The 13,649-nt window shown below is 50.0% G+C and overlaps 1 protein-coding gene across 2 annotated transcripts; it reads right to left on the bottom strand.

The window, feature by feature from the left end:
* Positions 1-1,291: 1,291 nt before the first annotated feature.
* On the bottom strand, positions 1,292-13,197 carry FANCG (FA complementation group G). 2 transcript variants are annotated; one of them, XM_033164481.1, is made up of 14 exons: positions 13,123-13,197; positions 11,490-11,580; positions 10,164-10,295; positions 9,003-9,193; positions 8,168-8,324; positions 7,337-7,467; positions 6,244-6,390; positions 5,705-5,868; positions 5,096-5,165; positions 3,850-4,202; positions 3,214-3,254; positions 2,644-2,814; positions 2,190-2,313; positions 1,292-1,842 (listed from the first exon to the last, which is right to left on the bottom strand). In XM_033164481.1, the coding sequence occupies exons 1-14, from the start codon at positions 13,195-13,197 to the stop codon at positions 1,731-1,733; spliced, it is 1,959 nt and encodes a 652-aa protein (XP_033020372.1). In that variant the 3' UTR covers positions 1,292-1,730. The 2 variants fall into 2 exon arrangements, with proteins under 2 accessions (XP_033020372.1, XP_033020373.1); XM_033164482.1 differs by lacking the exon at positions 2,644-2,814.
* Positions 13,198-13,649: the final 452 nt, after the last annotated feature.

Below are 13,649 nucleotides of genomic sequence, written 5' to 3'. Positions count from 1 at the left end.
GAAGCAGCAGCGCCGGCCCAAGTGCATCCTTGTGCCAGGAGTACTCCAGCTGCCTAGACATGTCCAAACCGCCCGCTTTGCTCAGGAGCGACAGCAAGCATCCGGCTGGCGCTGCTGCGAGCCGGCAAGCGAGGGGCAGGTTGGGCAGCCCCACGACCTGCCACTCGCTTGCCGGCTCGCCGCAAGAGCAGCAGTGCCGGTCCGGGTGCATCCTAAAACCTAGACATGTCCGAACTGCCAAGACATGTCCAAACCACCCGCTTCTGTCACTTTGCTCAGGAGTGACAGCGAGCCTGGCCCCTCCGGCGACTTCTCCCTTTTCACTCCGGGAGCACCTCCTGCGCCCTGCAAAGGTCCTCATCCGTTCAGGCCCCCGAAGAAGCACAGGGCGGCGAAGGAGGCTAAGCAGGAGGGTCTCGCGGGCTGGAGGAATGCATGTGCTGCTCTGACGACTAGGCAGAAGAAAAGGCCGTCCTTAGGACCTCTACCTCCAGCTTCTCAGAAATCTCCTTCAGCAGCAGGACAGAGTACAGCTCCTCTTCTGCCCGGTCCAGGACATCCCTCAAAGTCCCCCTCCGAGAGTAGCACATCTGGTAGGGGATGGGGAGAGCCTCTGGAGGAGGAAGCAGGAAGAGGAAATCCCCAAAGACTAGCCCCTCCAGAGGACGTCCCAAGAGAGGAGGGCGCACCAGGGAGAAAAGATACTGGGGGAAAATTGATGTACAAAATGTACAAACAAGCACTTGCAGATATACATTATGCATTCTTTCATACATTAAATAAAAGGTATTCAGATATAACTATGATCAATATTTTCTGTGCTTTCTTGCCCCTGCTGCACCCCACACCTGGGCTGGGCTTCCACTCTTCTCAGCTACAACAACTTGTTTTCCATTATTTCTTTTTGTACACTATTAATTCTAATATTCATAATCTAATATTTTAAATTCCTTCTTTTCCCTTTTTTACTCATATCTATCACAGAACTTGTTTCATTCTGATATAAGTTCAGGCTTTGGGGTATAATTTTGTATGTATCCCTTAAAGGCCTTCCATTCTTTTTCCAGCCTGTCCTTAGAGACCCCTCCGAAACAAGGAGACGTCTTTAATTGTCTCTTCAAATGTTCTTCTCAACGCTCCCCGAAAGCTCTTGGTAGCAACAGCAACTAAGCTGGCTCTATTTTTCTTTCAACTTTATTGTATTTTACTGGTTCCAATGCTTGTCTATGTGTCTTTATAATGCTACGAGCTGCTTTAGGCACTTCTGGGGGGTCATATTCATCTCTAAGCACAAAGGAAGAGGCAGCAAAAGGACAAAGCTAGGCTTGCTTCTACCTCAGGAATGGTTTGTTTTCTTGCCAGTTAAGAAAGCACCCCCTCCCCACCCCTTCCTGCAGCAAAGAAAAGAGCAACTGAAGATTTTCACAATACTGTGGGGTTTCGTTTTACAAATACCTGGACCAGAGTCACCCCTCTTTGCTTGCTTCCTCTTTCCACTAAGGACATAATCTCAAAAATAATTGAATCATACAGGAGCAAAGACGCATGGAGCTTCTGCAAAAAACCCCACATCCTTTCCACTAGGACAAGGGTCACTGTCGTCACTGCAACTGAAACATTCCCCTTCCCAAAGGCAAAGCGGAGCCCTGGAAAAGCTGCTGAGGAATCTGTCTGGAAGAAGGGCTGGGCAAGGGCAGAGGAGAGGAGAGGCAGCAGCAGCAGCAGCAGCTCTAGGGTCCCTGGCTGCTCCCCGCAAGGAAGCTTCCCACATTCTTGGCGAGGGATTCTTTGTGAGGGAACTTTGTCTGCCTCATACCTGGCTGCAGGTATATCGGGAAGGATCTGAAACATAAGGAGGGAGGGGAGAAATCGGCGTCAGTGGTTGCTAAAGCAGAGATGGGCAGGTTACGATGACCGAGGGTAGGAGGAGAGCATCTTCTATGGTGACCAGTGCTGAGGGCAAGAGGGAAGAGATGCCCAAAGTGTTGCAAGCAGCCAAGAGCCCAAGGCCCTCCCTGCAGCCTGAGCATCGTATGGGTGGAAAGTCGCAGGAGCAGAGGGGGAACCTGGGTGGCCTTCTCCCACATCCGATACTGCGCTCCCTCACCCTCTTTTCAGGGGGCAGGGACAGGATTCAGCACGCACGCACGCACACACACGCACACACACACACACACACACACACACACCTTTCTTCCGCTTCCTCCAAGCCTGCAGTGTTCACATGGAGCTTCTGCCAGTGGGCAGCTGCCTCCTGCCTTCGGTCCAGCCTCCAGAGGGTGTGCGTAAGGTACAAGTTAGCAGAGGGCCTGTCTGTAAAGCACAAAGGAAGCGGCATGACCAGAGCTGGCCTCAGTGCTGCTGGGGACCCCAGGAGAAATCCCAACATGCCCCTGCCCTCCCCAAACTGGATCTTGCTGAGTGGCCCCATCTCGCCCACTGCCTCCCCTCCACCAGGGGCAAAAAGGGCCTGCATTTAGTCTGCCCCAAATTCTGTCTCCTACTTTACAGAAGCTGTCACCTAAGCATGCCTGTATATCTAAATACTTACTCTGCATAATTTATTTTGCATGCTATGAAAATTACTCGAGCCTCCCCACGCCCTCCTTTAACCATAGGCAAAGGATCCCTGGCTGTGGGTACCTGGACAGACAAGCAAGCTGTGCTGGAAATCCACCAAAGCCTCTTTATTCCGCCCCAGATGCAGGAACTGGATCCCTCGTCCAGTCAGGGCCAGCTGCCTGATTTGGGGAAGCACCTTTGCTTCTGACAGCCCCATCTGCTCTGTCTCCTTTCCAGTGCTGCTACTGCTGCCTGGTAGAGAAAGAAGACCGTTGCCCTTGGGTTTTGCTCTCCCAGCCATGAGCCAGAGAGGTCAACAGAAACAAAGCCAGTTCTCTGGCTCTGTTCTCTCCCTGCCCGCTGCTCTTTCTGCAGAGCCTACTCTTGCTCCTGCATGCAGTGGGGGGGGGGGGCTGTCAAGAGAAAGAAAATGGAAGCAGAAATCTTTCAAGTGCCAAGATGTCACAAAAGGAGCAGTCTGGACTCATGGTATGATTAAACGAGAAGTGAGGACTCTCCTAAACCATTCCCACCTTGGGCAGCAGTAGGTTAGCTCTAGCCCTACAAAAGGGATTTCCCCAGCCCCAGAAATCACTCCAGCCAAGAGGACAGAAGCAGACAGAAGCTGGTGGTAAGCATCCCAATCCATACCTGTGGTCACAAAATGAACTCTCAGGAGATCATGAAGACACCTGTTGGGGAAGGAGCAAAGCACAATCATCTTAGTGCTCTCAGATGAAAGCCCAGAGTCAAGAGAATTTGAGGGGCTATTGAGGTTTCTACTCAGTTTTCCTGACAGAAGGGGGAACAAGCACGTATGGGCATGCTGGTGGATTTCAGCCCGCATGCAACCAGCCCACACAAGCATAGAAACTGGACCCTGCTGCCGGCGTCTCATTTCGAGGCTGCAAAGAGAAGCTCAAGGGTGGAAGCAGGATTTTCAACACTCTTTGCAGCTCCTTAGCAGACTCCATGGCAAGCAGAACCCAACAAGGAGGCATGCAGTTGTTCCTTTGAGCTGCGGGATCTGGGGTCCTGGGGCAGAACACGGATGTTTTAAGTACCAAAGTATATACAGCCTTCCTTAATGGGACACAACCCTGAATATCCAGGGAAAGTCCCTGGTCAAGCAGGATGAGGCTGCATCTAATGCGCCATCCTGTCTCACAAGGCCAGTACTCTTCGAACGGCTGCAAGAGAATGCTCTCCTAGCATCCAATTAAGGGATGGACAGGACGAGGCACTCAGAACCATCTTCCCTGGATCACAAACCGGGAACCCGATTACCTGCTCAAGTGGCTTATGGCTTCCTTGGCTTCTCCTAGCCCAGCCCATGCCAAGCCCTGGATCAAATGTGCAGCTGCTCGCCAAAGGACGCAGCGTAGGCTCTCCCTTTTCCGCTTCACAAGGTTGCCAGGAGAATTTGTCAGTGAGGACCCAGCAGGCCCCAGGAAGTCCTCTGCAGTCCACAAGTCCAGCTCAATTTGCAGCCTCTCAGGGATCAGTCCATTCATTCGGGTTGCCACCTCTTCGCACACTGCAATGGCATCTCGATGCCTGGCGAGCTCTTGCAGGGCAGAGGCAGCCTCTAAGAAGACCTCGGGGATCCTGGGCAAGGCCAGCTCACCACACAGAGACACCTGCAGAGGAGGAGGAGGAGGGCCCCACCCAAGGATCAGACGGTGCTGTGTCCACAACAAGGAACGCGGCACAGGCAGTAGAGCAAACACTGCTTGAGAGCCAAGAGTGCTAAAGAAATTGGGCAGGCTCGGGTGCAAATGTCTCAGGCCACCATCGGCTGCTGAAGCCAACATGGAAGCCAGGATAGCAACTGATACATGAGAAACCCGGGGGTATCGTTGCTGACTAGGGTCCTCCTTGGCTATGGCTGCCCCAGAAAGATGCTGGGGTCACTGGGGTGACTTACTCAGAGGGTTACTGTGAAAGGACACAAGATTAAGTCTTCAAAGTCATTTGCACACAAGGAGAAGCATCACCTCAAGGCTGAATGGCCACCATGACTGCAAAACATTGCACTCATCTCCCTGGGACGCCTCTGGCACTGGCTTCCTGTTATCTTCGAGGGACTGTTCAAGATGCTGCTGCTGCTGCTGACCTTCAGAAGGCAGAATACCACCCCCACCCCCCTCTGCCCCACCAACTGAAATCTTCCTCTCAACGACTGCACACATGCAACACATTGGAAGAGCAAGGAGCATTACCGAGCCACCGGAGATTAGGAAGCACAATTCAAAAAGCAAATGTAAAACAGTCTGTCAAGCTCCAGTTGGAGAACTATTTAAACTGGTAGCTGTATAAACCCCATACATTTATGCCAGGGTTCGGGGGATGATTGCATTAATTTTGTTTCTTTATGGAGCTGTTTAAGTGGACTTTCATGCTACTTGCTGCATTTGTTATCTGATTTATTGTTAGCCCATTCTCTGCTATTGTTGAGAGTGCGAGGCTTACACATTCCTTCAAACAAAAACCAGCAGATGGCATGAAGATTCAATAGCTGCAAGGTGCCAACCTGGTGAAGAGGCCCTTCTTCCTGGAACAGAGCCAAGAGGTCCAAGTAGTGCTCCACTGCCTCACTCACCCTGCAGGAGAAAAGAAAACAGTTTGCTTCCACGCCTGATCCAAGGGGCTCACATTAGTATTTAAAGCCCCCCCCCCAATATCTGAAATACCCTCTCTGCCTCTTTAGCTTGGCATTTGGTAATTAAGGTGTTTTTCTTTTTGGGGGGGGGTTGGTTTTTTTTTTTTTTGCTGTATTTATGCTGCTCTGGAATGGTTTTACTTGTTTTTATCATTGTGGTTGTTTCATCTGCTTCTATAATTGAATACTGTATGGTTGTAACCTTCCCTGGGCCCTAGTGGTGGATAAGGAATGTGATAACAAAATAAAAATAAACACCAGCAGCTGCAAGGACCTACAAGGACATCCCACGGGCCTCCCAAAGACAGCTCCCTGCCCTCATTCAAAGTCAGCTCATGAGCTGATGAACAATTTCCTCTCCAGCAGAGGAGTCTCTTGGTAGTAATTCGAGATGCCTAGAGAAAACTGAAGCCAACAATTCCCTCCCCACCTCAAGTGAGCAACAAGGGAGGCTTACGTAACAGGAGGGGGGGCACTCACCTCCCCGCCTGGAGGTTCCTTTGTGCCAGCAAATATTTCACATCTGACGGACAGTTCTTGACAAAGAAGCTACTCAGTTGGGATGCGCAGGTGAGCAGCTCCATTTGGATCAGGAAACATGGACTGGAAAGCTCTGCCGTTACCTGTGCAGGACCATCCAGAGCCTGAGGCAGGGAGAGCGGAGGAAACAGGAACATTGGTGATTCAACACTGCTTGGCATGGGGCAGGGTGGCATAGTGCACCCAAGGAGAGATCTGCACTGGCTAACTCCTCATGCCCTTCACGAGGGGATATTGGACCTTGAGAAGGGAGGGAGGGAGCGAGGAAGGGAGACCAAAGACAATGGCTGCTCTGCCTGGACCAAGGGCAGGCAGGTATCTACAGCCACCGGACAGACCTCCTGGCCAGTTGGCTCCCTCAGTTGTCAAGTAGGGAGTGGACCAGGGGAAGCCAGAAGCACAGCCAGTTCTTCTCAGGCAGAGCAGCTGCAGCATCAATGCAGCATCGTCATGCAGGGATAGAAAAACCTTAGACACACCTGAGACAGCAGCACCAGGACCTCCAGCTCAGCCTCCAGAAGCCCCAGCTGGTGGTACAACAGGGACGCTTGGTACAGGGCAGGGAGGAATGTGAAATCCACCTGCAGGGCTCGTTTCAGGCACTGAATTGCCATCTGTGGCTTGTCCTGGAACACAGAGGAGCAGATGCAACACGAAGCGCCGAGATCCAAAGGAGCTTTGCTGTATCCTGGGGCATAAAACTATCTTCCAATAAACAAAGGTGCGTAGCAGAGCTCCCATGGTTCTCTGCTTGTGCATTTGTTGTTCTACAGATCTGTGAAAAGCTGGTTTCTGATCACAGGTTGAGGGTTAAGGCCACCCCACCCCCCGCAAATTGGATAATTGTAGAAATGCTTTTACTGCTTTTTGCATTTGTACCTTTTGTATTTCATCACGTTTTATCTCATTGCACTCTACGTCAAGGGTTTATGGGTGTGAAGCAGTTTATAAATCTGGAAGCTAATTTACTAAATACAATGTTTAACATTATTTATTAAAGGATATTTCACTAAAACATTTCTCAATATTTTAACATTTATTACTGCTTGGCAAGAGAACATTTGCAATGCATATGTTTTATCTAAGAATACTGCAGTATGATAAATTCTACCCACCTGGTTCTTTTGAAGTATTGCCTTTCAATTTAGAATTTTTAATTATTATTTTTAATGTGCAGAATTTTAAATGTTCTGCCATGTGTGCTTTTAATCACTATGAGTTGCTCTGAGATGTTTTTGTAGTGACAAATGCATGTAATAAATACATAATTTTAGGCCTTTCCTGCTTAATAAGCCAAATTCCTGGCTCTCTGGCATTAGCAGTGCCTAAATGAAGCTCCAAGAGGGGAGTGGCAAGGCAGAGCATCCCCTGGTAAGGGGGAAAGAGAACTTAGACCAACATGGCACGTTCTGCTGCAGCTCTCAGAACCACTGGAGGCCCCACACTTCAGGGGCACATGGACACAGTTTTGCCCTAATAGCAACACTTTCCCCATTTCCTTCCAAGCGCTGCATTCACAAGCTGTGCCACCCTGCCACCTTGTTACCCTCCCCCCCCTCAATGCACCCATACCATTTTCAGGTTGCAGCATCCCATTAAGGTGAAGATCTGGGCAAGGCGTCGCCTAGAACACAGCCCTGTAGCAGCTGTTTGGAGAAGGGCAACAGCGGCAGGGAGATCACCGGCTTCCAGTTCCTGAACTCCTGGAACAGAGGAAAACCTCAAGCTAGCCCTGTTCCCACCTACTGAGTGGAATTTGACACAGAACTCCAGGAGCTGCATGACCAAAGCAGAACAGAGCGTGGTCCCCCATCTTTTGTTTGGAGTTGTATGTCATAACTAGGGTTACACAGAGAAGTATTTTGTGCTGTAGGATTTTAAAAAATGTGTCTTAAAGTTGCTATTACAGTTACTGAATATTAGCAGAAGCTCAACAGGAAGAACATTTAAACAAAGGGTGCTGGGCTCTCCCTCACAGGAGGCTGAAAAGCCATCTGTTGGTGGGGAGGGGGTGCTCTAGATATCTGGTTCCCCCCTCTGAGAAAGGGGTTGGTCTATATTGCCTACAAGACCCACCCCCATTATACAATTCTATTATCCAGACTTTGCTCCTGAGACAGAGTGGAAAGCAATTAAAACAAGTCTATCTAACTTCTGAGCCGGAAGAGCAACTGGGAGTGCTATAGCTTTGTTATAATCCAAAACCTCCTCCTCCTCCTCCTCCTCTTTCTCAGATGAAAGCATTTAATCTGCCTTGGCACACTCAATCCCTGACTCAAGTACCCTGCAGACGGACTGATTTTGCCTGCCTAGCAAGTGGCTTCCAGGCAGAAGGTGCGGGTCAAAAGAGAGAAGGCGCACAGAAGCAGCAGGCATGCGGAGAGTGGGAAATCACAGCCCCACCGTGCAGAAAGGCAGCCGAAGTCCACAGGATGCCCTTCAACTCTCGGACACTCTGCACAAGGAGGGGGTCAGACTCTGCCACGTCAGGTGGCTGCCACATCTGGAGCAGCAAAAGGAAATCGTTCTGATGGCCATGGCAAGGAGGAGGCCTCAGGCTCTGAAAAAGGAAGAACGGTTCACAGACAAGAGTCCTGCGGCACTTTAAACACTAGCGAATTTCTTGGAAGAATAGAAGAGCAACTCTGCTGGATCAGACCTAAAGGGGGCACACCTAGTCCAGCATGCTGTGACTGTCGTGGCCAACTGGATAGTGCTTCTGGAAAGTCCAAAGGCAGGACTCTCCCCATCTGTGCTCCTCTGTAACTGGTCCTCAGAGGCATCTGGCCTCCAGGACTGGACGTGGTGCCATTATCTCCATGCCAGCCAGGCTGACAGCAGGGAGTGATAGGAGAGGCTGGAGGCTGAGGGCAATGCCTACTTCAAACTATAGGCAGGCAGCTGGGCTTAGCAGGCAGAACTGCAGGCGCCCACCTGTACTTTTGCTGTTCCTTTTCCTAGCCCACGGCCCCTCACTGGCTACTGGTGTGTGATTCAACAAGGGCCAAGGCACAGTCAGTGCATGCCAGGTCTTTCATCAGAGCTCCTTGCAGAAATTGCAGTCCCACAATTTAAGTTGAATGGTCATGTAGAGGTTGGTGAGAGGCCCAACTACCTGCTGCAGCACCACAAGCCACCATCCCATTTGCAAAGGGTGGTCAAAGCTTTCACTTGGGAGTGAAGGGATAAGCAATGCCTCCTTACGGATGCTATGCAGCTCCAGGCTGCTGTTAGCTACCTTGGAGCCGTTCAGAAGCTGAAGGAGGCCTTCCGCGGTTGTGAGGTGGTTTGCTGCAAGCCACAGCACCCCCTGCAGGGCAGCCAGTCGATGCAGAGGGGCGTGAAGTTCTTCAGGGGTATTCTGGAGCACCCTCTGCCAGCGGCCCTCTGAGCCAAGTCCTTGGCCAGACACTGCACAGACCTCTAGAACTAGCAGAGACAGACAGAGGAAAACTTGCATGGATATAACTTTCAATCAAAAGTGGGGTTGGGGAGAGAAGTGCTGCATCGTAGGATTCTTTGCACATAGAGAAAGACCAGGCTCCATCAAGAGTTACAGGTGGATTTGCAACCTGGGAGGAGAGGAAGAATCCCCTCCAACTCCTGCATCCCACTTCCTCAAAAAAACAGGGCCAGCAGCAAAACCATCCAGGAATAATAATAATAATAATAATAATAATAATAATAATAATTTATTTATACCCTGCCCGTCTGGCTGGGTTTCCCCATCCACTCTGGGCAGCTTGCAACAAAAGATTTAAAATATATTAAAACATCAAAATAAAAAAATAAAAAATTCCTTCCAGTAGCACCATAGAGACCAACTAAGTTTGTTCTTGGTATGAGCTTTCGTGTGCATGCCCACTTCTTCAGATACACTGAAACAGAAGTCAATACCCTTATATATAGTGAGAGAGTGGGGAGGGGTATTACTTAGAAGGGTGGTAGGAATGGGTGAATGGCCGATAGGTGTGGTAAACCTGTTGATGACTGTTAACGACTGCAATTGGTCTTACAGGAAAAAGCAAGGGGTGGATGGCTACCCTCCCCCCACTCTCTCACTATATATAAGGGTCTGGTGACTTCTGTTTCAGTGTATCTGAAGAAGTGTGCATGCACACGAAAGCTCATACCAAGAACAAACTTAGTTGGTCTCTAAGGTGCTACTGGAAGGATTTTTTTTTTTTTTACTATGGCAGACCAACACGGCTACCTACCTGTAATTAAAACATCAGTCATTAAAAACTTCCCTAAACAGGGCTGCCTTCAGATGTCTTCTAAATTTCATATAGTTGTTAATTTCTTTGACATCTGTTGGGAGGGCATTCCCCGTGTATTTATTCATGACTTTGATTCTACCACCCATCATTTGGAGAGCACGTGGAGACATTTCTCTTACCCCTGCTCAGCCCATGATCTATTACTCCCAATAGTTTCTCGCCGGAGTTTCCGGAGAGACAGATCTCAAACACCAGGGAATTGTAGAGGATAGCCAGCTCCAGTGGCAGAGCTGGGAGTGCTGCTGGAAGCCCTGCAAAACAAGAGGGAGAGAGAAGTCAAAGATGAACCCTTCCATCCACCTGCCGAACTCACCAGGTGGCCCCATGTCAATGGTGGTTGGGGGTCAGCACCCAAGGGCTTTGCAGGATCTGAGCACCCAAAGTCAGGAAGGGCGGGCAGGCGCTTTCAGGTTCCAGACTTGGCAGCAGTGAGGTTAAGGAAGGATGGCCAGCCAGAGTTCAGGGAGTGAGAGTCTAGCTGTTCACACCAGACAGGAAGCCCATTCCACTCTGGAGCAAATGATGCAGCTCTTTTTGCTGAAGCTAAGCAGGTCTGGGCCTGGCCAGTGCTTGGATGGGAGACCACCTGGGAACTGCCTTGATTCTCAAGGTGGAAGAAAAGCAAGAGATAAAGGGCTAAATAAGCAAGTCATACTTTTCCTGTTGCCGTCACCTGGGGGGTCCTGTCTTGAGAACTGTGATTGTGGGGAACCAATACAGGCAGACTGAAACAAAAGCAATCTCTATCTACTACTCCAGCCATTTTTCAGCTGAACCTGTGGAGGGGGAGATTGTTCACCACCCTCTCCAAGGCAAACAACCAGCCAGAAACGTGTGAAGAGGCCAAAGCAGCAAGGAAATCCAGATTCCCTCCAATCAGCTGGGGCAGCCCTGCTGGTGGTGTTGCCACTGGGGTTTCCTGTGACAGAGCCTTCTTGGTGGTGGTCCCCTATTTGTGGGATGTCCTCCCTTGTGAGGTTCATCAGTCTCCTTCACTATTAACTTCAAGGAGAAAGGGAGAATTTTTTTTTTTTTTTTTAAAAAAGATCCCTGTTTACCCCGGCATTTGATGGCTTAAAGTTCTATCCCTGGCTACTCTCAAATTATTGGTTTGGAAGTAGATGGTTGCTTTTTAAATGGTTTTATAGAACACTGCTTTTCATTGGGTTGTATTTTTTAGAAATTTTAATTGTATTGTTTTAGAATTGTCTGGGGGTCCTTTAGAGGAAGGTGCAGGATATAAATTGAATAAATAAATAAAACATGCAGAAGGAAACCAGGCTTAACCCCATATGGCCCCAAAGCCCTGCTGGCTTCGGTTTCATCAGGGAGAAGTCAGCCCAGAACTTCACCATGAGCTGCCCCACACTTGTGCCACAGAGGGGGCTTGGCTACTTGCTATTTTCTGGCCTACCAATAAAGGTTTTTTTTTTCTGAACTGCTACCTTGGATCTTCTGCAGCAGCTTGTTGAAGGCAAGCTGGCACTCGTGAGCCGTTTGCGTCACTGAAGTGTCAGGACCTGGAGAACTTGTCACCTGCCGAGAAAAGAGGAGGGAGCTTGAAGGGTCCAGAGGAGGTCAGAAACAGATTCTAGAACAGGAGCAAAGATACTTTACAGGAAGATGGGGCTCTCACAACAATCAAAAGCACAGTAGTACAGTTGTACCTTGGAGGTCTAACAGGATCCATTCCGGAAGTCCGTTTGACTTCCAAAATGTTTGGAAACCAAGGCACGGCTTCCAATTGGTTTCCAATTGCGCAGGCACGCCGGAAACAATAGCAGAAGCCACGCCAGACATTTGGCTTCCCCCCAAAAAGTCCAAAAACCAGAATATTCACTTCTGGTTTTCAATCGTTTGAGAGCCGGAACGTTTGACTCCCAAGGCGTTCGGGAGCCGAGGTACGACTGTACCTGTAAGATCTCACACAGAACTAGCTGGACCACTAGAGAGACACTGCACCAGGCACCCTTTCTTCTGATACTACCCCACCCTGGGAGTCTTTTTGGCACAACCGTGGGGTAAAAATGCTTTAATTAATAAATGTATCTCCATCAGGTTAAAGCCAGAGCTTGGATCTGAGGGCCTAATTGCAGGCAAGGGAGCCTAACACCACCGCCATAAACCTCATTATCTACCATATGTTCTCACGCCTGTGACAGACTTCCATAGGAATGTCATTGCAGATGGAATGCTACAACTGGGTAACATAAAATGTAGTTTAAACTGGGGGTGGGAGTAGTAGGGTGGACTTTGCATGCAGGTGGCAGGAATCTACAAAACCCATTTTCCTAAATGGCCATTGGGCACGCTCCTCATACATTTTAACTGTATGGTTACAAACCACATTGTGGCTTATTCTTATTATCATTAAGTTATATATACGCCACCCTTTTTCCTGACGGGGACTCGATGCAGCTTACAGATAAAATACTGTATTCAATTTTATCAGCTAATGCTATATTTCCCAATTTCTCTTCCATTGTGTTTGTTTCATTGTTTTCTAAACCATATGCACAATTAATAGAATTGTAGACTTGCGAGGGACCCAAGGGTCATCTAGTCCATCCCCCTGCAATGCAGGAATATTTTTAATAAGAGTATTAAAAATGAAAATAATAATACAATAAATTAAATGTAAGCATTTCTTTTTTAAAAAAAAGTTTCAGTAATAGTAACAATCCACTTATTTTGTGTTTGTGGTGTTTCAGTAACAGCCAATATTATGATCAAAACACGGAGAAGGGATTGAAGTGCCGGATTCGAGGGGGGCCCTGCCGCCCCCCAAAAGGGGCTTGTGGCCCCGAGTCCATGAGAGGCCCCTGGTCGTGCCCAGCACTGGAGAGCGGCTCGCTCCCTCGGCCCTGGAGGGGGGGGGCTTCCAGGTGTTATTGTACTACAACTCCCATCAGCCCCGGCCAGGAGGTCTATGGTGCGGGGCTGAGGCTGCGCTCGCGGGGCCTGATGGGAATTGTAGTCCCAGGCTCCTGAAGGGACCCCGGCTGCCGTAGCAGAGCAGCCGCTTTTTCTTCGCCCTCGGTCGGGCGTCGCTCAAGGGAGGCCGCCGGGAAGAGGTACCGTCCGCCAGCGCCGCGCCAGCCCGTCGTTCTCGCCCCGCCAGAGGTCCAAGCAGCTCCCACCGCCGCCAGCCATGGAGGTCTCCCGGCCAAGCCCGGAGCAAGGGCTCACCGCCGTCGCCGCCATAGAAACCGGTCCCACCCACGCTGTTTCTATTGGCCGCGCTCAGCGCGCTGGAGGCTGCCATTGGGCAAGCGGACGGGTTGCCATGACGCTCAAGCGCGGGCGGCAAAATTGAGCAGGGCCAGCGGGACGGCTACGGCGCCTGAGATGGCCCATGAAGCTCTCGAAGAGCGGGACGGTCAGAACTCTCTCAGGCCGCCTGCCGATGCCCCGCCCACGAAGCCGAGCCAATCCCTAGCGCCTGACTTGGCAGAGCTCGGCAATAAGAAGGGGCGGGGCCTAAGCTGCGGGGTGGGGCGGGGCATTGGGAGATGCTGGACGGATTTCAAGAAGGCTGATCGCCGAAGAACTGATGCTTCTTCGGCGATCAGATTTGATCAGATTTGAAGAATTCTTCGGCGATC

Source organism: Lacerta agilis, chromosome 11, assembly GCF_009819535.1.
Source record: "Lacerta agilis isolate rLacAgi1 chromosome 11, rLacAgi1.pri, whole genome shotgun sequence".
Taxonomy (NCBI): Eukaryota; Metazoa; Chordata; class Lepidosauria; order Squamata; family Lacertidae; genus Lacerta; species Lacerta agilis.
Note: the sequence above shows the minus strand (reverse complement) of the source record. Positions and strands in the feature narration are given on the sequence as shown.